Source organism: Hoplias malabaricus, chromosome 5 (assembly GCF_029633855.1).
Source record: "Hoplias malabaricus isolate fHopMal1 chromosome 5, fHopMal1.hap1, whole genome shotgun sequence".
Classification (NCBI taxonomy): Eukaryota; Metazoa; Chordata; class Actinopteri; order Characiformes; family Erythrinidae; genus Hoplias; species Hoplias malabaricus.
This window is the reverse complement of record NC_089804.1, coordinates 6,842,194-6,864,630: the sequence shown is the minus strand read 5'-3', so window position 1 is coordinate 6,864,630 and position 22,437 is coordinate 6,842,194. Positions and strand designations below refer to the sequence as shown.

Genomic DNA, 22,437 nt, shown 5'->3' with positions numbered 1-22,437 from the left:
ACATTTTCACTGCATCAATGGCTACCCTCCTAACATATTACATGATCTTTTGGAAGGGATTGTTCCTGTTGAGCTTTGTTTATGCATTTCAGACTTCATTGCCAAGAAGTATTTCACTTTAGATTTCCTTAACCAGGCAATCAAGTTATTTGCATATTCATTCACTGACAAAACTGACCAACCTCAGCAAATTGCTAAGAAATTTTCTAGCAAAGGGACAATTGGTGGAAATGGCCATGAAAACTGGACACTACTTAGGCTGCTACCACTTATCATTGGTCACAGTGTCCCTGAAGGAGAAAGTGCCTGGGAAGTTCTAATGCTTCTCAAAAATATTGTGGAACTGTCTGTGGCACCAAGGCACACTGAGGATTCTGTTAATTTTTTGGAAAGTAAATTGTCTGAGCACAGAGAGGTGCTGCAAAGTACTTTCCCCAATTTTCACTTGCGACCTAAACACCATTTTGTGGAACATTATCCTGAACTGATTAGAGTGTTTGGTCCTCTTTCAGATGTGTGGACAATGCGTTTTGAGGGCAAGCATAAGGTATTAAAAAAGATAATTCGTGTCTCTCAAAATTACAAAAATGTTGCTCTTACATTGGCCACCAAACACCAAAAAATATTGGCTTTACATTTGGATTCCAGCTCATTTTTCCGACCCTGCATTGAGATGGACAAGGTTAGATCTGCGTTGGTCTCATCATATCCTGAAAATATACAGAACTCATTTGATGAAGTAGCTTCACAGACCTCTTCAGTTCTTGTTGCAAATTCTGTCTCTATTGATGGAATTAAATACAGTGCAGATATGATACTCTCTGCTGGTTCGTGCTCAGGGCTCCCTGAATTCAAACAGGTAACACAGATTGTTGCCATCAACACAGAGATCCTTTTTGTATGCAAAGCAATGACGGCATGGTACAGTGAACATTTCTGATCGTATGAAGTGTGCAATGATAGCTTCCCACCTCTGTGTGTTATTCAGAAATCAGAGTTAAATGATGTCTTTCCCCTGTCAGCTTACAGAGTAAAAGGAAAACTGATGGTGACACCAAAGCGATTTATTTTTTGCTGAAAGGGTAATCTTTTTATTTACTATTACTTTTATGTTTTTTTTTCTACTAGATGGCTACAAATTCAAGAATGCTCATGAGAGACATTGTCTCAGAAGCTGACATTAGGAAAGTAATTTTGCCTGCAAAACCAGCCTCAGTTGAAGAGTTAATATGCCAACTTCAAGAAACTCTGGTATTTGATTTTAATTTCACACTACAATTTGAGGATCCAGATTTCAATAACTCGTTGTGCAACCTGACCGACATATCAGAGCTTCCTGAAAAACCTACACTGAAAGTTATCCCTACACTACAGATACTGCCTATAGGTGCACCCATTGAGCAACTGAGTGATTCACTCAGCAATGCTGACACTGAGATACTTTCTAATTCTTCATCTCTTCAAAGAATAGGTCAATGGCCAGACGAGTTTGATGTCCCACTTTTCAGCGTCGATGTAGAATATAGGCTTCAACAGGGAAACTTGTCTCATCTCAAAGATGGTACTCTTCTGAAAGTCACTAAAGAGCTCAAGCACGGAATCTTGGAGAGAATAGCTGAAAGAATGTACACATTCAAAGCATATCCAGATGATGCAGAATATGATGAGGTTGCTGCTGCACTTGTAAAGAAACACCCATGTCTCACAGAGAGAGGTTCACGCAATGGTTGGAGTGGATGGAAAAACAGCCTCAAATTTAAGATGGGAAACTACAGGACCAAACGGCGGAAATCAGGAAGCCATGATGTTGCAGTCAATGGTGGAAAACGTGGAATGAATTTACCTGATGGAGAACCGTCAAGAAAGAATATAAAAAAGGCAAAAAAATGTGAGATAAATTTCTTGCCAGACTTCCCTGATGGTCGTGATCAAACTAGCCTTGAAGCTGCCCGCAGTGTTTTGGTTGAAGAAATGCGGAAAAGAACTCCAAGTGTGATGACTGTAAAACAAAACATGGATCTCTCTTTTGCCCTTCGCCGAAAAGAAGTGGTGGAGAAGAAACCTGCAATTTGCCAACTAGTGGAACGATGGCCTGCTCTTTTCCAAGAAAATCAGGTATGAATTTGTGACCAAATATTATTTTAAAGGGAATGATGTCTTTTGAGCACATTTTTGATTTTTTTCCTCTTCTCTCTATAAGGTTTACATGGAATTCACCAGAATTGCTGGGATTGATTTAAAGCAGAACTTTTATGCAGGTCTTGATCAACACAACTGTTGACTCCTTGAGGTTTTCAGGACCAAGAGGGGACTTACTGGACATATTCTGTCAAGGTTTCTACAGCAAGCCAATGTTCATGTATGTATTTTTCTTATTTAAGTAAACTTTTCTATTTTATAGTTTGTTGTATGATTATTAGCCACTATTAGGAGTCTATAACTTAGTAACTTACTATCTGTGTAAGAGATGCATTTTGTAAGTGCAGATACAGACTAATCATTTGGCTAGCATGCATGTCAAACACTTGTCACTGTTCAATCCCTTATCGTATGATGTGTACTGCTGATGACCAAAGAAAAACATGCATTTCTAAAATTGAATCTTTATAGAAGAAGGTAAAGAAGGTCTATAATTTGAATAAAAATGAATATAAAAATTTTTCCAAGTAGTTTGGCAGCATTTCTAGTTGCCCATTTGCCCTAAATTATTTAAACAATGTAAAGAAGATTTCCTTTTTATAATTGTGCAAAAAAAAATCTCCTCCATTCAAAAACAGCAAGCCAGTATTGGTCCTGCATTAGGAAACTGAGCATTGATGAAAGGCAAAATGTGTTTCACAACTGATTTAGCAATTGGGATATATACTGATATCTATTTATTACTGTTTTTATTTTCCCATCAAGATCTCAGAGCCAACAGTCCTGCGAACCCTAGCATTAAGAGGACTCCCTGTCATCCTTGGAGATAATACAGAAGATTTCTTCAAGACATGCTTTGTAAGTTAAGCTATATACACTATATTGCCAAAAGTATTTGCTCACCCATCTACTCTCTACACTCATTGCCCATTTTCTATGTTCCACTTACCATATAGCTGCACGTTGTAGTTTTACAATTACAGACTGTAGTCCATCTGTTTCTCTACATACTTTGTTAGTCCCCTTTACTCTGTTCTCTAATGGTCAGGACCCCCACAGGGCAGGTACTATTAGGGAGGTGGGTCATTCTCAGCACTGCAGTGACACTGACATGGTGGTGTGTTGTACTGGTGTGAGTGGAGTTATTGCTCCACCCTGTAGAAGTAAAGTCAGAGACAGTAGCTCGTCTAATGTTGCGCAGTTTGTGTTAGTCATCCTCTAATCCTTCATCGGTGCTCACAGGATGCTGCCTACAGGATGACTGGACATTTTTGGTTGGTGGACTATTTTTACTCCAGCAGTGACACTGAGGTGTTTAAAAACTCCAGCAGCACTGCTGTGTCTGATCCACTCGCACCAGCACAACACACACTAACACACCACTGCAGTGTCACTGCAGTGCTAAGAATGACCCACCTCCCTAATAGTACCTGATCTGTGGGGGTCCGGACCATTAGAGAACAGAGTAAAGGGGACTAACAAAGTATGTAGAGAAACAGATGGACTACAGTCTGTAATTGCAAAACTACAACGTGCAGCTATATGGTAAGTGGAACTGAGAAAATGGGCAATGAGTGTAGAATGTAGATGGGTGAGCAAATACTTTTGGCAATATAGTGTATTCTTATTTTGTAGCTGAAAATATAGTGAATGTTTAAGCAATTATATACTTGGAGATAATACAGAAGATTTCTTCAAGACATGCTTTGTAAGTTAAGCTATATACACTATATTGCAAAAAGTATTTGCTAAAAGGAAGTGCTAAAAGGTAATTTTTTTGTTTACTAACATTCTGTGATCTAAAATATTTTATCAGGCATCCTACTGTTAAACAACACTATTTTTAATGCTAATAATAATAATCAAGGATCCATTTATAATTTCACAGTTATAAAGTTTATGAGCAACAGGCAATACATTTGGGTATAAGTTATAAATTGCACTGTCAACTTTTTTTGGAATATGCTGCAGGCCTGGGTGTCATGAATGGATGTTGGCCGGAGAAAAAATATCCATTCTGTTTGCAATGACATAGAAGAGTGAATTTTAGAAAGCTTTCTTTTTATTTGCATTTTCCATACAACACCACTTTTTCAGATTTGTTTTTGTAACATAATGCAGTGTGTTTGAATGACTGACGTGTAATGTTTTGACATGTTTTTAAGGATGCTGATGATGAGCAGATGTTCAGCAGTATTGCTACTGGGATCCTCATTGTAGAGCGTGATGAATGAGGGCATCATCCTCACTCCCTGTGCTTGAATCCATTGTCTGTGGGGATCATCCTTGAGGGTAAAGTTGTGATGGACAATCTTCATGACCTCCCACAAGCTTTGTGCCTTTTGTTTGGGCTCACTTATGCATTACACCTTGACTACCCAAACTGTATGAGCTACACATTTGAATTCATCCAGCGGGTGATATTAGGTTTAGGCCACAATAAACTAAAACCAAAATTGCAGTCTCTGTTAAATCAGCTCCTTCTCTAAAGCAGTTGATTGGTTAGTTTTTGGTCAGCAGATTTATCATTACTGATAATCCAGCTAGTGAGTTGTCTTTATTTTGGGTATTAAGAAACGGCTAATCTTTGAAAATAGTAAATATGTTCTAATACATCACTGCTGTAACATGGAAAATAAATATTTTTACTTTTGCATCATTTAAACATAGCAGATCACACTGTAAGTAATTGAGGATGAAAGGACAAGTAGAAATGGTCAACAGTTGGAATATAACTTGTTATTCTAATTTCCATTCAAGGTTAACACCTTGGCATTTTGAGATTCAATGTTTTTATTGGGCAGTTACAAAATGAACATTGTCAACTTGGTGGTGTATTTGTGTTTTCTTTCCTCTCTCTTCTTGAATGTTTGCATTAGTTCATGCACTAAAACAAAAAGCTTTTATTTCTTTATGAGTCAACAAGAAGCTTTATCAGCCATTGTAATTACTTGTTACATTGTTTAACAGTTTAACACAGGGAGTAATTCATGGAAAAAGCTTTGTAATTTCATTGCAAACACTTCCTTAATATTGAAAGTTTTTGTCTGAGAGACTTGGTTTAAAAAAAAAAAAAAAAAAAAAAAAAAAAAAAAAAAAAAGTGTGTTTCTGTATCAGCACTGTCTTATTTTAAAGATTGTATGCACAGATGGAATGCCAGTTAAATGGTACAGTGCCTTTAATATGTACCAAATTATCTTGTAGGTTATGTTTTGTTTGTACCAAAATTCATTTGTTCCAGTGTTCTTCACTGTGAAGTTTTAAATGAAGTGTGCAGTAAAACAAATGTTTCCGAGGTGTACATTCGCACTGCATGGAGCTTTGTGAAGTATTGTCAAAGTTTTGTCACTTTTTTTCAAACTTTTGTGTCACTTGACTGCCACTCATTTTAATTAAAGTATAATTTGATACAATTATTGTTTGTAATTATGTTTATTTGGATTTATTCCAGTTGTAATATTAGTGAAACCGTAATTTAGAAAATGCTGGGTATAAAATTAATTCAATGTGCTTATCTTGATGAGTGACAATAACTTTTTATAATCATTGCAGTTAACTTAACTAAGCTAATTTAATCAGCTGTGCAGAAGTTATATTAACTTAAAAAGTTAAGTTAAAAGTACACAACATATTGAGTGTCAGGTACTTTGGATTGTCTATTGAACTTAAAGACATGTGTTAGTTGAACTCAATGCATTATTACAACTTACTGAAATAACCAAGTTTTGAAAACTTAATTCATTTGAGGCAACGAAGTACCTCAAATTATTTGAGTAAACTTAACTTATTAGGGTAGGGTACACTTTACAGTGTAGACCTTCAGCAGGTGGTGATAGAGTTTTACCAGCAAAACACGCTCATAAAAACACAGCTTTTCATGTATTCAATACATATAGATGTAACCATGGTCACAACGATGATTATATATATATATATATTTTTTTTTTTTTTTTACACTGCTTTGCTGTAAATTGTACACAGGCCCAGGCAGACTTGGCTCCCACCAACACTGTACTCGCACGTGTGCTTTACTCAGTCCGCGAGAACTCATTTTTCAAATAGTAAACGAAGCCCTCGGCCACTTGCGTTTCGTCCACGTTTTGGCCCGGGCTCTTGTCGAAGTTGCCGCGGAGACTTTCGAATGGTCAAGCCAGCGTTTGTCGCCGTTTTCCACCGATATTCGAGACAAATGAGCCATCTCTCGTTGGAATAAGCGGTGGAGCGACACACATTTGACAGCGCCATGTGAAACGAGGCTTCGCTGCGCGGCTGTTCCCGGTCTCCAGTCACACGGGAGAGACTGCTTTAGACGGACGCGTGGTTAAATTATCGGCAAATTGCTCCGCTATTTCTATTTCTGTCGCTAAAAGCCCTGAGAAAACACAAGTGAGAGCGTATAAGTGAGACACGGCTGTAGAGCGAGCGCCAGATTGAGTCTTCACCGTTCTCATGTATCATATAAGAGCCGTCCCCTCGGCAGGGAGGGGAGGTTCCTCAGAACAAATCCGTTTGTGTGTTTATTCGCTACCGGTACTCAGCAAAAGCAGAAAGATGGCAGAAGTCGCTCCAGCGCCCGCCGCAGCCGCTCCGGCCAAGGCACCCAAGAAGAAAGCTGCCGCTCGCCCTAAAAAGAGCGGCCCTAGCGTTGCCGAGCTCATCGTCAAGGCCGTGTCGGAATCCAAGGAGAGGAGTGGCGTGTCTCTGGCCGCGCTGAAAAAAGCCCTCTCCGCCGCCGGCTACGACGTGGAGAAGAACAACTCCCGCGTCAAGGTGGCCGTCAAGAGCCTGGTGACCAAGGGCACACTGCTGCAAACCAAAGGCACCGGCGCGTCTGGCTCTTTTAAGCTCAACAAGAAGCAAACCGAGACCAAGAAGAAACCAGTCAAAAAGGTGGCGCCTAAAGCTAAGAAGCCTGTCGCCAAGAAACCTGCCGCGGCCAAGAAGCCCAAGAAGGTAGCGGCAAAGAAGCCTGCTGCCGCCAAGAAATCCCCGAAGAAGGTGAAGAAGCCTGTGGCCGCCAAGAAAGTGGCCAAGTCCCCCAAGAAGGCAAAGAAGCCCGCGGCCCCTAAGAAGGCAGCCAAGAGCCCCAAGAAGACAAAGACGGTCAAACCCAAAGCAGCGAAGCCCAAGGCGCCGAAAGCGAAAAAGGCTGCCCCCAAGAAGAAGTAAATGTAGTTTTTCTTCGTTTTTCAATCCTTTACAGTACAAAACGGCTCTTTTAAGAGCCAACCACGTTTTCACCCAGAAAGAGCTGCATTTTCAGTTAGTGAGTGTGAAGCATGAAGCAGTAATTGGAGCTTTTTAATTTAGTAGTAGCACCACATCAGATTTTAGGGAGTTGTACATGTTTAACGTTAAGGACAATTTAATTTCCCCTTGTCTCTTTCTGTACTGTGAATGATTCAGAAAAATACATTAGTCTATGTTCATAAACAATAATTACTCATCATACAACAAAGATCCCTGCTGGTATTTTAATACAGATAAACTGACTTCAACAGATTATACAAAAGGGATCCACTAAGAATAAATTGGATCATTTGGGGATTTCAAACATGTTTTGGAGTAAGTGTAAATCTAATGTGTTTATGAAGCCTGAGCATTGCTTCAGTGCATCAAAGTAACCTTGATTTCCTTGCGAAAGCTCAATAATCACGGATTCTTATGTTTTCTTTTTAAATATACTTTATAAGGAAATTCATACAAAACATCTAAGCATCACACTACAACCACAATACATCAATGCAGTACCTTTTCTTTAAAGATATATACCATTCAAAAGATTGATTAAAAGTACAAAGAATCAAGTACAAAGTACAAGATTCAAAGTACATGGCATTAAATACTCTCTTACACACACACACATAGTAAATTGTATTGTTTATGCATGTATATGAATGTGCTGTTATGATTTTCCTTTAATAAAGTTGGTTTAAAAAGGAGAGAGAGAGAGAGAGAGAGTGAGTGAGAGTGAGAGTGATTGTGTGTGTGTGTGTGTGTGTTGGGGCGTGGGGAGAGGGGGGGGGTAGACAAGTGTTTCATGTCCCTGCTCTGACTGGCTGTTTAAGAGCTGTTGCCTGTAGCCAATAGGAACGCAGATGGTTTTTCTATATAAAAAGCGCACGGAGAGCAAAGCGTTTTATTACAGTTTTCTTAATTAAAATTAATTAAGTACCATTAAAATGAGTGGAAGAGGTAAGACCGGTGGTAAGGCAAGAGCCAAGGCTAAGACTCGTTCATCCCGGGCTGGATTGCAGTTCCCTGTTGGCCGTGTTCACAGGCTTCTGCGCAAAGGAAACTATGCCGAGCGTGTTGGTGCAGGCGCTCCCGTCTATTTGGCGGCTGTGCTGGAGTATCTGACCGCTGAGATTCTGGAGTTGGCTGGCAATGCTGCCCGCGACAACAAGAAGACCCGTATCATTCCTCGTCACCTGCAGCTGGCCGTTCGTAACGACGAAGAGCTCAACAAACTGCTCGGAGGAGTGACGATCGCTCAGGGTGGAGTGTTGCCCAACATCCAGGCTGTGCTCTTGCCCAAAAAGACCGAGAAGGCGGCCAAAACCAAGTAAACTGTCGGTCCACTTCTCCAGTATCACCCAAAGGCTCTTTTAAGAGCCACCCACTTTTGCAAAAAAGTGCATTTATTTAACAAGCTTTTTAGAATTGCATGCACATCACTGTAAATGTGGTATATAATTATGTAAAGATGAGAGAATAGACAGTAAGTGCAAATCATTTAGTGGTCATGGTTGATCAGTGTACATGTGCCACACTCGGCATCAGTTAGATTCATGCTTCTCTGAGCTGCTGTGTTTTGACCATGGACAAGAGTCAAGTTAGGATAAGAACCTAGGTCATGACTTAACATGATTTAACTTTCCAAATGTAATCAGTAACTAATCTGATTTTATATGATATGAACTAAATGGAGTTTACAGGGACTTTGATCCATGGCTTTTCAATGGATCACTCAAAGAATCACGTTTAAAAAATGTATTTAAACCACTTTTACATAATTTGCATTGAACAGTGCTGAAAATTAATTACATTATTTACTTTTAAAATAAAAAAAAATAATAAAAAATATATTTTAAGTCAAACTCAGAACTTGAGAATTCCTCAAATGTTTTATATATTTCCATGTTGGATTCATATAAACAATTTATACTTAAGAACATATAGTTATATATGAATTATATATAGAGAGATTGAGCACAAAGTGTCAAAAGACAGCTTATTATGTTAAAGCCGACACAGTGGAAAACCCACAAGACGTGATTAATAATTTGAAACATTGGCGGGAATAAAGGCGTCCAATAGAATTGTGGCCACGAGGGGTCGGCCGTCCAATAGAAGGCGGTAATCCCAGACGCCCAATAAGCGACAAGCTGCTCTAGAGCTTAAAAGGGCCGTGGACCGCGTAATTTCACATTATTTCTCTGAAAAAGAAGTACATTGCAACGCGATGGCAAGAACTAAGCAGACCGCTCGTAAGTCCACCGGTGGCAAAGCTCCGAGGAAACAGCTGGCTACTAAAGCCGCGCGAAAAAGTGCCCCAGCTACCGGCGGCGTGAAGAAGCCTCACCGTTACAGGCCTGGCACCGTAGCCCTGCGAGAGATTCGCCGTTACCAGAAGTCAACTGAGCTGCTCATCCGCAAGCTGCCCTTCCAGCGCCTGGTTCGTGAGATTGCTCAAGATTTCAAAACCGATCTCCGTTTCCAGAGCTCTGCCGTCATGGCTCTCCAGGAGGCCAGCGAAGCCTACTTGGTTGGGCTGTTTGAAGACACCAACCTGTGCGCCATCCACGCCAAGAGAGTCACTATCATGCCCAAAGACATCCAGCTGGCTCGCCGTATCCGCGGAGAGCGCGCATAAGCTCATAGCTCGGCTTTCTTTACAATTAACAAAAGGCTCTTTTAAGAGCCACCGACCTATTTCTGTCAAAACGAGTAGATTTTTACTTTTATATTTTGTTTATATTGGACTAGAGATTTAAACTGGAAGGAAAAATCACTCAGTACAGTAATATGCACCTAAAAATAGTATTTTATCAGTTCTATTGTTTATATTCTGTGTCCTTCAAATAATAATAATAGTACATTCAGTAACAATCACAGCTTATATATATAAAATCAACGAACGTGAGAATTTTAGTAAAGCTAATTGGTTGAAGTATGCCAGAGATACAACTTGGTTAATTGCAGTAAAGAGATTATCTGTTAGCCTTTTAACTAAAAGTCTAATGGGTTGTTTTATTAAAACCATAAAATGTCCAATGCCTTTGGGGCAAGAGGAAGAGTCTCTAGACCTGTAACACTCCAATAATAAAAAGTGATATTGCTTTAAATTATGATAGGAATATTTAAAGTATATGTTTTTGATTATAACATTGAAGTAAGATGTAATTTTATTTGGTATATGTCTGGTAAAATCCAAATTGTGAAAAACATGATATAAAATGACTGCAGAACAGTTCTTTATTTCTAGTGATGTAATTAAGAGCATCAGGACTGAACTAAAAAGACAAAAGACACGTGTATATAAGATGCATGTGTACATACTTCATGTAAATTGAATTAAAAATAAATCCATACGCTTATCATTTTTCACACATTAATAAAGCTTACATTAAAAGTGGAAATAAAATACTAATCATTTTAGTTCAACTTGATTAGTGGGTATCGATATCTTTCAAGTGAATGGAAAATAATTTGAACTTCACATGAAAACGTGGGTGGCTCTTAAAAGAGCCGTTGGGTTTGGACGTGTCTGATCACCGCTTACTTGGAGCTGGTGTACTTGGTGACGGCCTTAGTGCCCTCGGACACGGCGTGCTTGGCCAATTCACCGGGCAGAAGCAGGCGCACGGCGGTCTGGATCTCCCTGGAGGTGATGGTGGAGCGCTTGTTGTAGTGAGCCAAACGGGAAGCCTCGCCGGCGATGCGCTCGAAAATATCGTTGACGAACGAGTTCATGATCCCCATAGCCTTGGAAGAGATGCCAGTATCGGGGTGGACCTGCTTCAGCACCTTGTACACGTAGATAGCATAGCTCTCCTTCCTGGTGCGCTTACGCTTCTTACCGCCTTTACCTGCCGTCTTGGTCACGGCTTTCTTTGACCCTTTCTTCGGTGCTGACTTAGCTGGCTCAGGCATTGTAGACGTTCTTTCGAATGCTATTCAAAAAACGACTGTGGGGCTTGTCCCTGCTCGCTGCTTATATAGACTGTTATATGCAGATGAAACATATCTCCGCCCACTCAAATGTTGTCCAACGCCCATTGATCAGCATTTAGCCGCTTGAACTCCTCCCTCCAGCCTCTCTTTTATACCAGCTCAAACCCACTGTAGAGGATTTGTGCTTAGATTTATCTGTAAAACAATCAAAACACATCAGTTTACCAGGGGGATAAAAGTGGCATGAGTACATAAGGAAATGTATTGCTTGAATTTTGGTTTGTCCTTTCTTGAAATTTGCATGATGTACACACAATTATTCTAAAAACATATACTAATAAAAGTTATAGAGAAAATGCAAATAACTAGGCTTTAGCTACAGGTAAAACAAGCCCGGCACTAGGAGCAGGTGCTCATAGTGTCTCATCTGAGTTTAAATAACACTGCTCTGTGCTTGCCGTTTTAAACAATGTTTTTGAACTCTATTTTAATATGCAATGATAATGGTGTGCAATTATTCATACAATGAAATGTGTCTTTCACATTTAACCCACCTCTTCCAAACGTTTTTTTTTTTTTAACACGCAAACACACACACACACACACACACACACACATACACACTAGTGCACCAGAGGCTGTGAACACCCACCCATAGCTGCAGGCAACCATCCTTGATGCCTGTGGAGCATTTGGAGGTTCAGTGCCTTGCTCAAGAGAAATTCAGCCATGGATGACCCTGCCAGTTTTGGAGAACCAATCGGCAAACTTCTGGCTATCAAGCCGGTCTCTAACAATAAACCCAGTGATCCCCTTTTCTTGCAGCTGGGAGTTTTCTTCTTATTTGTCTTTGTGTGTACAGAATTCTTGCTTTGATTCCCTCTTATTTTAGCCTCTGCATTTAATTCTTCTTGGAGTGTTTCTCAATTTTGATCTTGGCTTGTTCTTTCTCATTTCCACTTTGCAATTTTCTATAATAAAGTCCAAATTGCTCATGTCGGTTTCTGACTTCTGATTCCAGTAAGTAGCTGAAATTGAGGTTTTTGTTTTTGCATGGATTTCACAGAGTACGGGGAGTTTCCTCCCTGGAAATTGCAGTGGAATGCTGCTCCACCCCATGTCTTAAACTAACAATTATCTAAACAATGCTGGAATTCATCACTGTGAATGTTTCACACTTAGCTAAACTACAGCAGTTAGAGTTTTAGTTTAGAGTTATAGTTTAATGTACAGTAATATTTTTCTCTCTCTTTCCATACAGTCCCCATCTCATTTGCTATATCAAGCTGAATTACAATACTAGTTCTTTTAAATATAATAGTTTTTAAGACACGTGTGTGCGTTATTTATAACACGTGTGTTTATAACGTGTGTATTATCATATTACATTATATGTATGTTGGTGGATGGGGAATGGATCACAGCCATTTCTGCAACAATTGACCTGTATTAAGTGCGCTAACAAAGGCACTCGCGCCAAATCGAATGAATGAATATCGTGTGGTGTGTTGTCTCGCTCCAGAGTCTGTTGTATTTAGCTCCGCCTTTCTGGCTGTTGGTTTCAACCAGGTCCTGTAGAGGAGCATAATAACAGCCTTGCACAAGCAACGTCTTATTCGTTGGTTTTACGTCTACTGAAGCAGCAGAAAAATGTCCGGAAGAGGAAAGGGCGGCAAAGGTCTTGGAAAAGGAGGCGCTAAGCGTCATCGCAAAGTGCTCCGTGATAACATCCAGGGTATTACCAAGCCTGCAATCCGTCGTCTCGCTCGTCGTGGTGGTGTCAAGCGTATTTCTGGTTTGATCTATGAAGAGACCCGTGGTGTGCTGAAAGTGTTTCTGGAGAACGTGATCAGGGACGCCGTCACTTACACTGAACATGCCAAGAGAAAGACTGTCACCGCTATGGATGTGGTGTACGCCCTGAAACGCCAGGGACGCACTCTGTACGGTTTCGGAGGTTAAACGCTCGACTCGACCAAGGCTTATATCCAACGGCTCTTTTAAGAGCCACCCACAAGTTCAACAAAATAGCGTTTCCACAAGTGTTTTTTTTTTTAAAGCAAATGTTTAGTTTTATTTATGTTTACTACAAAAAAAAAAAAAAAACATAATTTGGAAGTGTTTTGTCTGGTGTAAAAGGTGTAAGTTGAAAGGCTGTATTTAAACTAAACCGTCAATATAATGAAGTAGAACCATTTTTAAATTGATATCCGGTTATACTTTCAAGCATATTTGTCACACTACAGGCTTAATAAATTCCAAACTTGGTTATGTCCATGTCCAACAACAGAGCTCCTGGCTCATGAGTTTTTTCTTAAACAATGAATTTTATTCATTTACCGATGAACATGTCTTGGAATTGAGCACATAAGGAAAAAGTGTTTGAAACAAAGTCCTGACAAACCAGTACCATTTTGAGCATATATAATGATTTTAAAGTATGGTGATTATCACTTCACATACTGAACGTGTGTTATTAATTTTCTTCGCATATTCATCAAACATAGAAAAACATATATCTGAATCCAAACGTCCTCATATGTGAGACGCTCAGGAATACAAACAATATAATTACCTAAGAAAAGAGCTCCGAAATCCTGTTTGAACAATTCATACTTAGAGCCCATAAATAGCCCGTATCGTAAAATATTACATATGCGAACTTTATTGGTGCGAAATGCGCGGGACAAAGAACAAAGACAGCTCAGGTCTCGGGCAGAGCATAACGTCAATGAAAAGAGAGTCTGGAGCGAGGAGTTCAAGCGGCCGAACGCTGATCAATGGGCGTTGGACAGCATTTGAGTGGGCGGAGAAAAGATTCATCTGCATATAACAGTCTATATAAGCCGCGACCAGGAACGCTCCTCGTTATTCTTGAGAAGAACGTCTACAATGCCTGAGCCAGCTAAGTCAGCACCAAAGAAAGGGTCAAAGAAAGCCGTGACCAAGACGGCCAGCAAAGGCGGTAAGAAGCGTAAGCGCACCAGGAAGGAGAGTTATGCTATCTACGTGTACAAGGTGCTGAAGCAGGTCCACCCCGATACTGGCATCTCTTCTAAGGCTATGGGGATCATGAACTCGTTCGTCAATGATATTTTCGAGCGCATCGGCGGCGAGGCTTCCCGTTTGGCTCACTACAACAAGCGCTCCACCATCACCTCCAGGGAGATCCAGACCGCCGTGCGCCTGCTTCTGCCCGGTGAACTGGCCAAGCACGCCGTGTCCGAGGGCACCAAGGCCGTCACCAAGTACACCAGCTCCAAGTAAGCGGTGATCAGACACGTCCAAACCCAACGGCTCTTTTAAGAGCCACCCACGTTTTCATGTAAAGTTCAAATTATTTTCCGTTAATTTGAAGTATTTAATGTTCCTAATTAAGGTTTTGTTTTAAAAAGTGTACCTTAGAACAATAGTTTCCTAACAAATCCCGCATTTACAGCTATTGCCCTGCATATGTAGCAAAATTTCACATGATTAATGCCCTCAGCAGTGGGTATTATATTTTGGTGGTATTTTCTTCTGCAAATATCTTAAACAATCCAGGATTGACAGACTGAAATTAAATTTAACACAGTGACTTCAGGACACAGAGTTGTCCTGAATCAGATTGTATGTCAATAGCATTTTTAATGAATTGAGTAGCACCTGTAAAAAATGTCTGAAATTAACAGAGAAAATATGTAAAGTCATGACAAAAAAAAACAATGTAAAGTGGAACACAAGGACACAATGTATAGACAGTAATATGTAGTAAAATAATTAAGCAAACAACTGTAAATTTTACTATATAAAACAATCACAAACTTGTTGAATTTACAGTTTACTGTAGTTCAAACAGAGAAATTGTAATATGTATACAATAAAATACAGTAAAAATTACAGCATGGTGGTGTTAAAATAATACTTTTCATAGGTAGATTTATTTTATACAGAAAAAATCTGTATTACATTTTACAGATTTATTATGTTAATTTTTAGGTTGTACAAAAAACACTCATTTACACTGATCTGCCATAACATTAAAGCCACCTGTTCATATATATTTTTTTTCAACACAAATGAAAGAAGCAAGATAATTACTATCTCTGATTTTACATTTACAAGGTGACCAGACAAGGTAGGTGTGTCTAACAGAGTGGACACAGTATTTAAAAACTCCAGCAGCACTGCTGTGTTTGATCCACTTGTACCAGCAACACACAGTAACACACCACCAGTGTCACTGCAGCGCTGAGAATGATCCACCACCCAAGTCATGTTCTGAGTGGGTTCTGAAAAAGACACTAGTGTTTCCACAGACATACAGTATAAGAGTACTTCATATAAAAAAGGCATTTCCTTGTGTTAAATAATGAAGAGTCCATGAAGTTTGGAGAGCTTCTTATTAATTTAATTCAAAATAATTCAGCTGTGTATTTTGTGATAGATTTACATGAAGCTGACTATCTTTCGAAATATCATCTGTACTCAGTGTCAAAAGGGAATTCAAGGTTGCAATGTCTTAACATTAATGACCTGGTAGACTTTTATCCATTAACATCATATATTGTTAATAATCACCATGTAATTCCCCTGAAACACAGTGTTGTTTAAATAAACCAGTGATTAAAGATTTGTAGTCATAGAAATATGGCACGTGTTCTTTAAACAATTTGATAAAACACTGTGGAAAAATACAAAAATTATGGCAGTTTACCCATTTTAGATGCAGAGAAATTATAAGTCTTCAGTGACACATACTCAGAGTAGACATTTCTCTTTTGCCAGCTGACCAACATTTTTTTTTTTATGACATATTTCATTTCTAATATTGAAAACTAGTGTCTTTCTTCCTTGAATCTAGAGATGACTGACGCAGAGCAATCATTACTGTGCTGCCATTTCTGAGGTGTTACCTGACCTTCCAGAGGTGACAAAAGATATCCTAGAGGAGACCTCACAATCTCTTGGGGTGGAGACATATTTTGACTCTCAGTTTATCACGGCAGCTGATTTGCTGTCAGCGCTGAGGCCAGTTCAAGCCCGTAAAGTTGTTGCTGCTTGAAAGCTGAGATATTCAGGTATGTCAGTAGAGAATGCAGCCACTGCTCAAAGTGGCCTGCATTGAAAAATCAATTATAAGCAGTAAAAGGCCTAGAAATGTTCATATTGTGTTCTTGATATGTTTTTGCAGGCCAGACTTCTGAAACCAGCAACTCACCTGTTGGTGCCTCACTGAGCACTCCAGGATTCTTCCAGTGTGTTTCACCTAGATGTTCATCCTCAACCTCTTCCAACAGCTGCTACAGTCCTGATATAGACTGGGTGAAATACCAGTCATGATTCCATGGGAAAGGTTCCCAGAGGACCTAATACAGTCAGTAGAGAGAGGAAAACCACCAAGTCCATGAATGAGAAGAGAAATGGTCCGGATTGTAGTTTGTGAGATTATGCGAAAAAGTTCTTGTGTAAGTAAAAGGAATACTACTGAAGTTGCCAAAAAGCTGGTGGCAAAATTTCCAAATTCTCTGCAAGACATAATTGAGGGAGATTTGATTGGCTCAGGGTATCACTCAGTCAAACAATTACAAAATAGGATAAGAGATCAATAACCCCAAAAATAAACAAATCAACCAGGGGAAGATAAAAAATATCTACTGGAGGAATGGTCATTTTTGTTCAGTGAGCTTGGCATGATGGTTCTCTTCAAGGAGCTCACTGGAATTGGACTTAAAGAGATTTTTACACAAAATGCGGATATGAAGGGGAAACGGCTTCTGAACTACATGAAGACAACAAGAACAAACAGTTCCTACAGGCTGTTTTAAAGCATAGAACAACAGTGGGATAGGTGAGTGGATGCTCAGAAGACATCAAAGAGATGGTGTTGCTTCTATTGTCCTACTTTGATGAGAAGGAAGGCCTGATGTTCTGTTATTTGGAGGACATGTGCCTTGCTGGAGAAGTACAGATGGACCAAGTTCCCTTGACTCCCACCATTGCTGTGTGTGGTAATTTAACTTTCTTGCTCTTTCATTTTTTCTGTTCATTTTTTGTTGTCATGTTTGTTTTCATACTTGACTTTTCATTTTCCTCATTTTCTTTCACATTTTCTGTCTCTGACACATTTAGATTGCACATGTTTTGTTAATGTACGCTCTTAAGTTTGTTTCTCAGCACTAAGCCTGCATGCTAAAAAGCATTTTAATTCACCCTTAAATATCTAAAGATTTATACATTTATAACATTTATACTAAATAAATTACACCCAGACTCTCGTATTCATCTCACACCATGTACACCACACACTCATCTCACAAGCCATACATAATGCATTCATAAACACATATAGACAACATACACTACAGACATACACACATTAAATTAAACACACTCACAGCAGAAAACGCATAAAGCCTACACCACAGACATACTCACAGACACATACTACATACACCAGACTCTCACTTATTTCTCACACCATTTACATGCCACACATACACTCATCCACAGACAGATACACACCAAATACACTCTATATATTAGCATTACACTATATATATATTAGTGTTTGTTTTGTTAATGACTTTGAGCCTAAAAAACCTTGGAAAGGCATATTATTGGATTTTTTTTCTTACTGTACAGTTTATTTAGCATTGCTTTTTTTTTTAATTATAAATGCTTTAGCATTTCTGGTCAAGAATTATAAGAATCTAATGCAGTTTAAATGAAATTGATATTAGTTTATAGAGTCATAGAACAGGTTATATGCATTTAAATCCTAATTAATACAATAATAAGAAATTCTGTTGCAGTATTCAAATTTGTTTTACTGTAAACGTGTTTAATACTGTAAAAAACGATAAATAATATAAAATAATTAAGTAAGATTTGCATAAATATTTTGTGAAATGACAGTTGTATAATGAGAATTTTCAAATAAAACAATGTTGTTATTTTGGTATTTTTCCATGTATTTGAAAGGGATTCATTGTAAAATAAGTAACAACAGCATATACATTTTACTGAATGTATTAGTTTATTAGCAGTATGATGATGCTAATTTAGCAGAAAACTACTGTTTACATAACAGTACATAACAAACTGTAAATTTTAAAGTTTGTACTGTAATTTTAACTAAATTAAAAACAAAGTAATTTTTTTTTTTACAATGTGGACATCAGCAGAATTACCTCATGCTCAGATGTGATTATAAGCTCTGCAGACCAGAAGGGGCCCTGCTGAAAACCTTTTTTTCTTCTCCACACAGAATGAATAATAAAGACTGCTTTTTGCAGTTCAGCTGTTGATGGCTTTAAATAAGATATGATATAATTTGTTTGTCAGAATACTTAATATAAGACAATATGATATTGGACAATAAACAGGGACTATACATATGAGATGTTTTGGTTACGGAGGGAGCTTTTGTTGTGGGATTTAATTAATTTAAAATTCAAATTGAGTTAATTTCCTTTTGTTAGAAATAATCTTTTGATCATCTCCCCCTCATTTGTATTGAAATGACCCTGTGTCTCAAAGCCTTTCAGATAATAGTCACCTCCTGTTTCTTCATTTACATCTAACTTTTGAGAATCAACTGTGTGTTTGCATACCATTGCTTTTATATGCTGGTTTTATATATTGAATCTCATATTCAAATCCTAGGCACAGAAACACCAAGTTGAACCAAATGGTCATCAGCCATTTCATCCAAACATTTGTCCCAGGTCTGTCTCCACGGGAGAGTTTCAAACACGGACGAGCACAATGTGTGACGTCAGCATTTCTGAAACCTCTGTTTACTTTCATAACAACAGCATTTACAACGTTTTCGAAAAACCTCCATTTTCAGTGACCTTAAATGTTGTTTTCTTGTGGATGGGAGGCCAAAGTAACAGACCAAAACCTCATTTTAAAAATAAAACAGATCAGCGTGGACAGGCCTTAGCAGGTGTATGTGGATATATAATTTTTTGAAGTATTTAAATATGATTTATCTTATAAATTTAAGAATTGGTCAAGCCTGTTGTTCTGATATGAATAGTTTACAGAAGAACAATAACTAACTTCCCTAGACCTAGACCTTCAGCAGGTGGTGATAGAGAGTTTTACCAGCGAAACACGCTCTGAAAAAAAACAGAACAACGGAACGCCGTTGGTCTCTAAATGTGTTGGATTCCCTGTGTTAACACGTAGCGTATAATTTCGTTGACTGGCTGCGCCATCCACGCCAAGAGAGTCACTATCATGCCCAAAGACATTCTGCTGGCTCGCCGTATCCGCAGAGAGCGCGCATAAGCTCATAGCTCGGCTTTCTTCACAATTAACAAAAGGCTCTTTTAAGAGCCACTGACCTGCTTCTGTCAAAACGAGTAGATGTTTACTTATTTTTATTTTTTGTTTATATTGGAGTAGAGATTTAAACTAGAAGGAAAAATAATCACTCCATTCAGTAACAATCACAGCCGGTTTATATATATATATATATATATAAATAAAATCAACAAACGAGAGATTTTAGTAAAGCTAATTGGATTAAGTATGCCGGAGATACAACCTGGTTAATTGCAGTAAGGAGATTATCAATCAATCAATCAAATTTTATTTATATAGCGCTTTTCACAACGAAAAGTCGTCACAAAGCAGCTTTACAGAGATCTGGGTCCAAGCCTCCTATGAGCAAGCCAGGGGGCAACAGTGGCAAGGAAAAACTCCCTCAGCACACGAGGAAGAAACCTTGGAAGGAACCAAGACTGATACGAGGAACCCATCCTCCTCGGGTCGACACCAGAGACACAACAGAGAACAGAACACAAGTAAAAGTGAAATGATGACAGATGAAGGGGTTATAGTAATTCAAATGTAGTATATTAGTGATGTATGAGTCTGATGAAGGAGAAGGTGATCAGGGATTCTGTGAGAGTTAAAATTAGGTGCAGAGTTAATCTGAGATAAAACAGCATGGCTAAGCATTATATTGTAGACGAGACAAGGCCAGGATCTTGTACAGGATACACAGGGGCTGGATCAGGGCAACACCTGGAGAGCAGCAGGACATCTCAAAGCATGAGAGAGACGGGAGAAAGAAAACCAGACAAAGGGAACAAATAAAAATACAGAGGTTAGTAGGGTCATGGTAAAGAACGGGCAAATTTGTCCTGCGAAAAAAGCTTCCAAGGGTCAGGCAAGAGAACCCAGCGACAGACAGCGTGTTGGTGGTTACTAGAAAGCTAACTAAAAATGCTGTAGCTATGGTGATATGACAGGGTTAATACAGAACAGTGATAATATGAAAACCAGCCGGAACACCAACAGAGAAGGAGTAACCTGAAAGTGAATGATTAACCAAAACCTTGTTTGAAAAGTTAGGTTTTAAATCTAGATTTAAAGATTGAGTGTGTCTGAGCCCCGAACAGTAACTGAAAGGCTATTCCAGAGTTGAGGAGCTTTGTGAGAAAAGGCTCTTCCTCCTGCAGTGTTTTTCTTAAAGCGAGCAACAAAGAGTAGATGGACATCCTGTGAACAAAGTGTACGTGACCAGCGATAAGGTATGAGAAGTTCAGTAAGATACTGCAGGCCTAATCCATTTAGAGATTTATAAGCTAAGAGGAGTATTTTATAGTTAATGCGAAATTTTACAGGTAGCCAGTGTAGGGACAAGAGAACTGGTATGTGTTGCATTGTAGAGTTCAAAGAAATGAACCTCATTGTTTTTTTTCAAATCATGTAAGCTCTTCCCAGAGTTTACATGATGCAACAAAAGAAAGCATTGAAATACCACCAAATTTTAAAGATTCCTTTCTTAAGAATATATGTTTATTATACCTAAAAATGCAAGGGCTGCTCCTACTTCCAGCTTCAGCAATACAAACAACTGTTGAAGAGATGCAAAATGAGTTAGGACAGGATTACACTTTAAGTACAATATGTTCACTTTTAAAAAATGACATGCGTCTACCAGATGAAGCAGTCCAAGCTTTCAGGTCAAGCCATTCAGAACTGGAATTTTTTTAAGGTTCCTACCTGTATTAATTGGTGACATAGTACAAAATCCTAAAGAATATATTTGGCAGTTACTCCCTCCAGCTTAAAGATATTGTTGATATGATTTGTGCACAAAAGATTTCATTGTCACAGGTAGCCTATCTTGACATTATAATGCAGGAGTATTTGGAATCAAGAAAGTGTTTATTCCCTGAGAACACGCTAAAACCAAAACACCATTTCTTGCGGCACTATCCAGCACTAATTTTAAAATTTGGCTCCTTGATCAGGTTGTGGACCATGCGTTTCAAAAGTAAACAATGCTACTTCAAGAGATGTGCCAGACATTTGAAAAACTTTAAAAACATCTGCCTAAATTTATCTGAAAGACATCAGATGTCCCAGGCATATCTTTCAGCTGGGCCAGGGTGCAGTCCACTTCTGCAAGTCAAAGACAGTTGTACTTTTTACCCCAGCCTGTACAGTGATGCAATTAACTCGATGGACCCTATTTATATAGCTATTTTGCTATTCCGTTTTTTTGTCAGTGCCTCTTTCAGTTGCATTTAAACAGCAATTATGTGTTCAATATGTTGTTTTATTTTCTAAAGAACCTTTGCCACTCAAATATGTAATCACTTGAGGATTTCATGCTGACCAATAAATCAATTTTTCTATAAATTTGTCATGTTTTGACCAAAATTTTACCTAGCGCCTGCTTTTTTTTTTTTTTTTTTTTCATATTTCTCAATGTATAGCCTTGAAATCATATTCACACATCGGGTATCTTGACACAGATTGTTAGTGTGAGGTGTCTTTTAGTTGAAAACATAAGCATTTTTGATGCTAATTTATTACATGTCATATTACTGTGACAAAATAAATTTGTAGCATCAGACGGACATATTATTCTTGATATTCTAAGCTCTGGGATGTATGACTGATAACGCTCTGACAGTCACAGCAGGCCCAGACTTTCAGGAATTTAGTTCAGGGCAAATATGGAAAATTTCCCAACAAATAAAAAAACATTTTGGTACTTTGGCATTTTTCTCAGATGCTGATAATATTTACAATTATTATTATTATTATTATATAAAAAAAAATGATGAAATAATACTTGTTTATTTAGAAAACACACAATAAATAATTAT

General features: G+C 38.5%; 6 protein-coding genes and 1 long non-coding RNA gene across 7 annotated transcripts; 6 read left to right on the top strand and 1 right to left on the bottom strand.

Moving 5' to 3' along the window:
* Nucleotides 1-2,017: 2,017 nt before the first annotated feature.
* On the top strand, nucleotides 2,018-4,349 carry LOC136696313 (uncharacterized). Its single transcript, XR_010802605.1, has 4 exons — nucleotides 2,018-2,115; nucleotides 2,201-2,359; nucleotides 2,905-2,997; nucleotides 4,305-4,349. It is a non-coding gene; the product is annotated as an uncharacterized lncRNA (long non-coding RNA).
* A 2,245-nt stretch (nucleotides 4,350-6,594) lies between these two features.
* Nucleotides 6,595-7,333, top strand: LOC136696515 (histone H1-like). Its single transcript, XM_066670984.1, has one exon. The coding sequence runs from the start codon at nucleotides 6,692-6,694 to the stop codon at nucleotides 7,307-7,309; it is 618 nt and encodes a 205-aa protein (XP_066527081.1). The 5' UTR covers nucleotides 6,595-6,691; the 3' UTR covers nucleotides 7,310-7,333.
* Nucleotides 7,334-8,321: 988 nt separating this feature from the next.
* On the top strand, nucleotides 8,322-8,732 carry LOC136697584 (histone H2A). Its single transcript, XM_066672789.1, has one exon. It carries the CDS (start codon nucleotides 8,323-8,325, stop codon nucleotides 8,707-8,709), a length of 387 nt encoding a protein of 128 aa, XP_066528886.1. The 5' UTR covers nucleotide 8,322; the 3' UTR covers nucleotides 8,710-8,732.
* Nucleotides 8,733-9,596: 864 nt separating this feature from the next.
* Nucleotides 9,597-10,026, top strand: LOC136697223 (histone H3). Its single transcript, XM_066672257.1, has one exon. The coding sequence runs from the start codon at nucleotides 9,606-9,608 to the stop codon at nucleotides 10,014-10,016; it is 411 nt and encodes a 136-aa protein (XP_066528354.1). The 5' UTR covers nucleotides 9,597-9,605; the 3' UTR covers nucleotides 10,017-10,026.
* Nucleotides 10,027-10,899: 873 nt separating this feature from the next.
* LOC136696992 (histone H2B 1/2) lies at nucleotides 10,900-11,312 on the bottom strand. Its single transcript, XM_066671836.1, has one exon. It carries the CDS (start codon nucleotides 11,294-11,296, stop codon nucleotides 10,922-10,924), a length of 375 nt encoding a protein of 124 aa, XP_066527933.1. The 5' UTR covers nucleotides 11,297-11,312; the 3' UTR covers nucleotides 10,900-10,921.
* A 1,639-nt stretch (nucleotides 11,313-12,951) lies between these two features.
* On the top strand, nucleotides 12,952-13,304 carry LOC136697585 (histone H4). Its single transcript, XM_066672790.1, has one exon. It carries the CDS (start codon nucleotides 12,968-12,970, stop codon nucleotides 13,277-13,279), a length of 312 nt encoding a protein of 103 aa, XP_066528887.1. The 5' UTR covers nucleotides 12,952-12,967; the 3' UTR covers nucleotides 13,280-13,304.
* Nucleotides 13,305-14,203: 899 nt separating this feature from the next.
* LOC136696057 (histone H2B 1/2-like) lies at nucleotides 14,204-14,631 on the top strand. Its single transcript, XM_066670153.1, has one exon. The coding sequence runs from the start codon at nucleotides 14,210-14,212 to the stop codon at nucleotides 14,582-14,584; it is 375 nt and encodes a 124-aa protein (XP_066526250.1). The 5' UTR covers nucleotides 14,204-14,209; the 3' UTR covers nucleotides 14,585-14,631.
* Nucleotides 14,632-22,437: the final 7,806 nt, after the last annotated feature.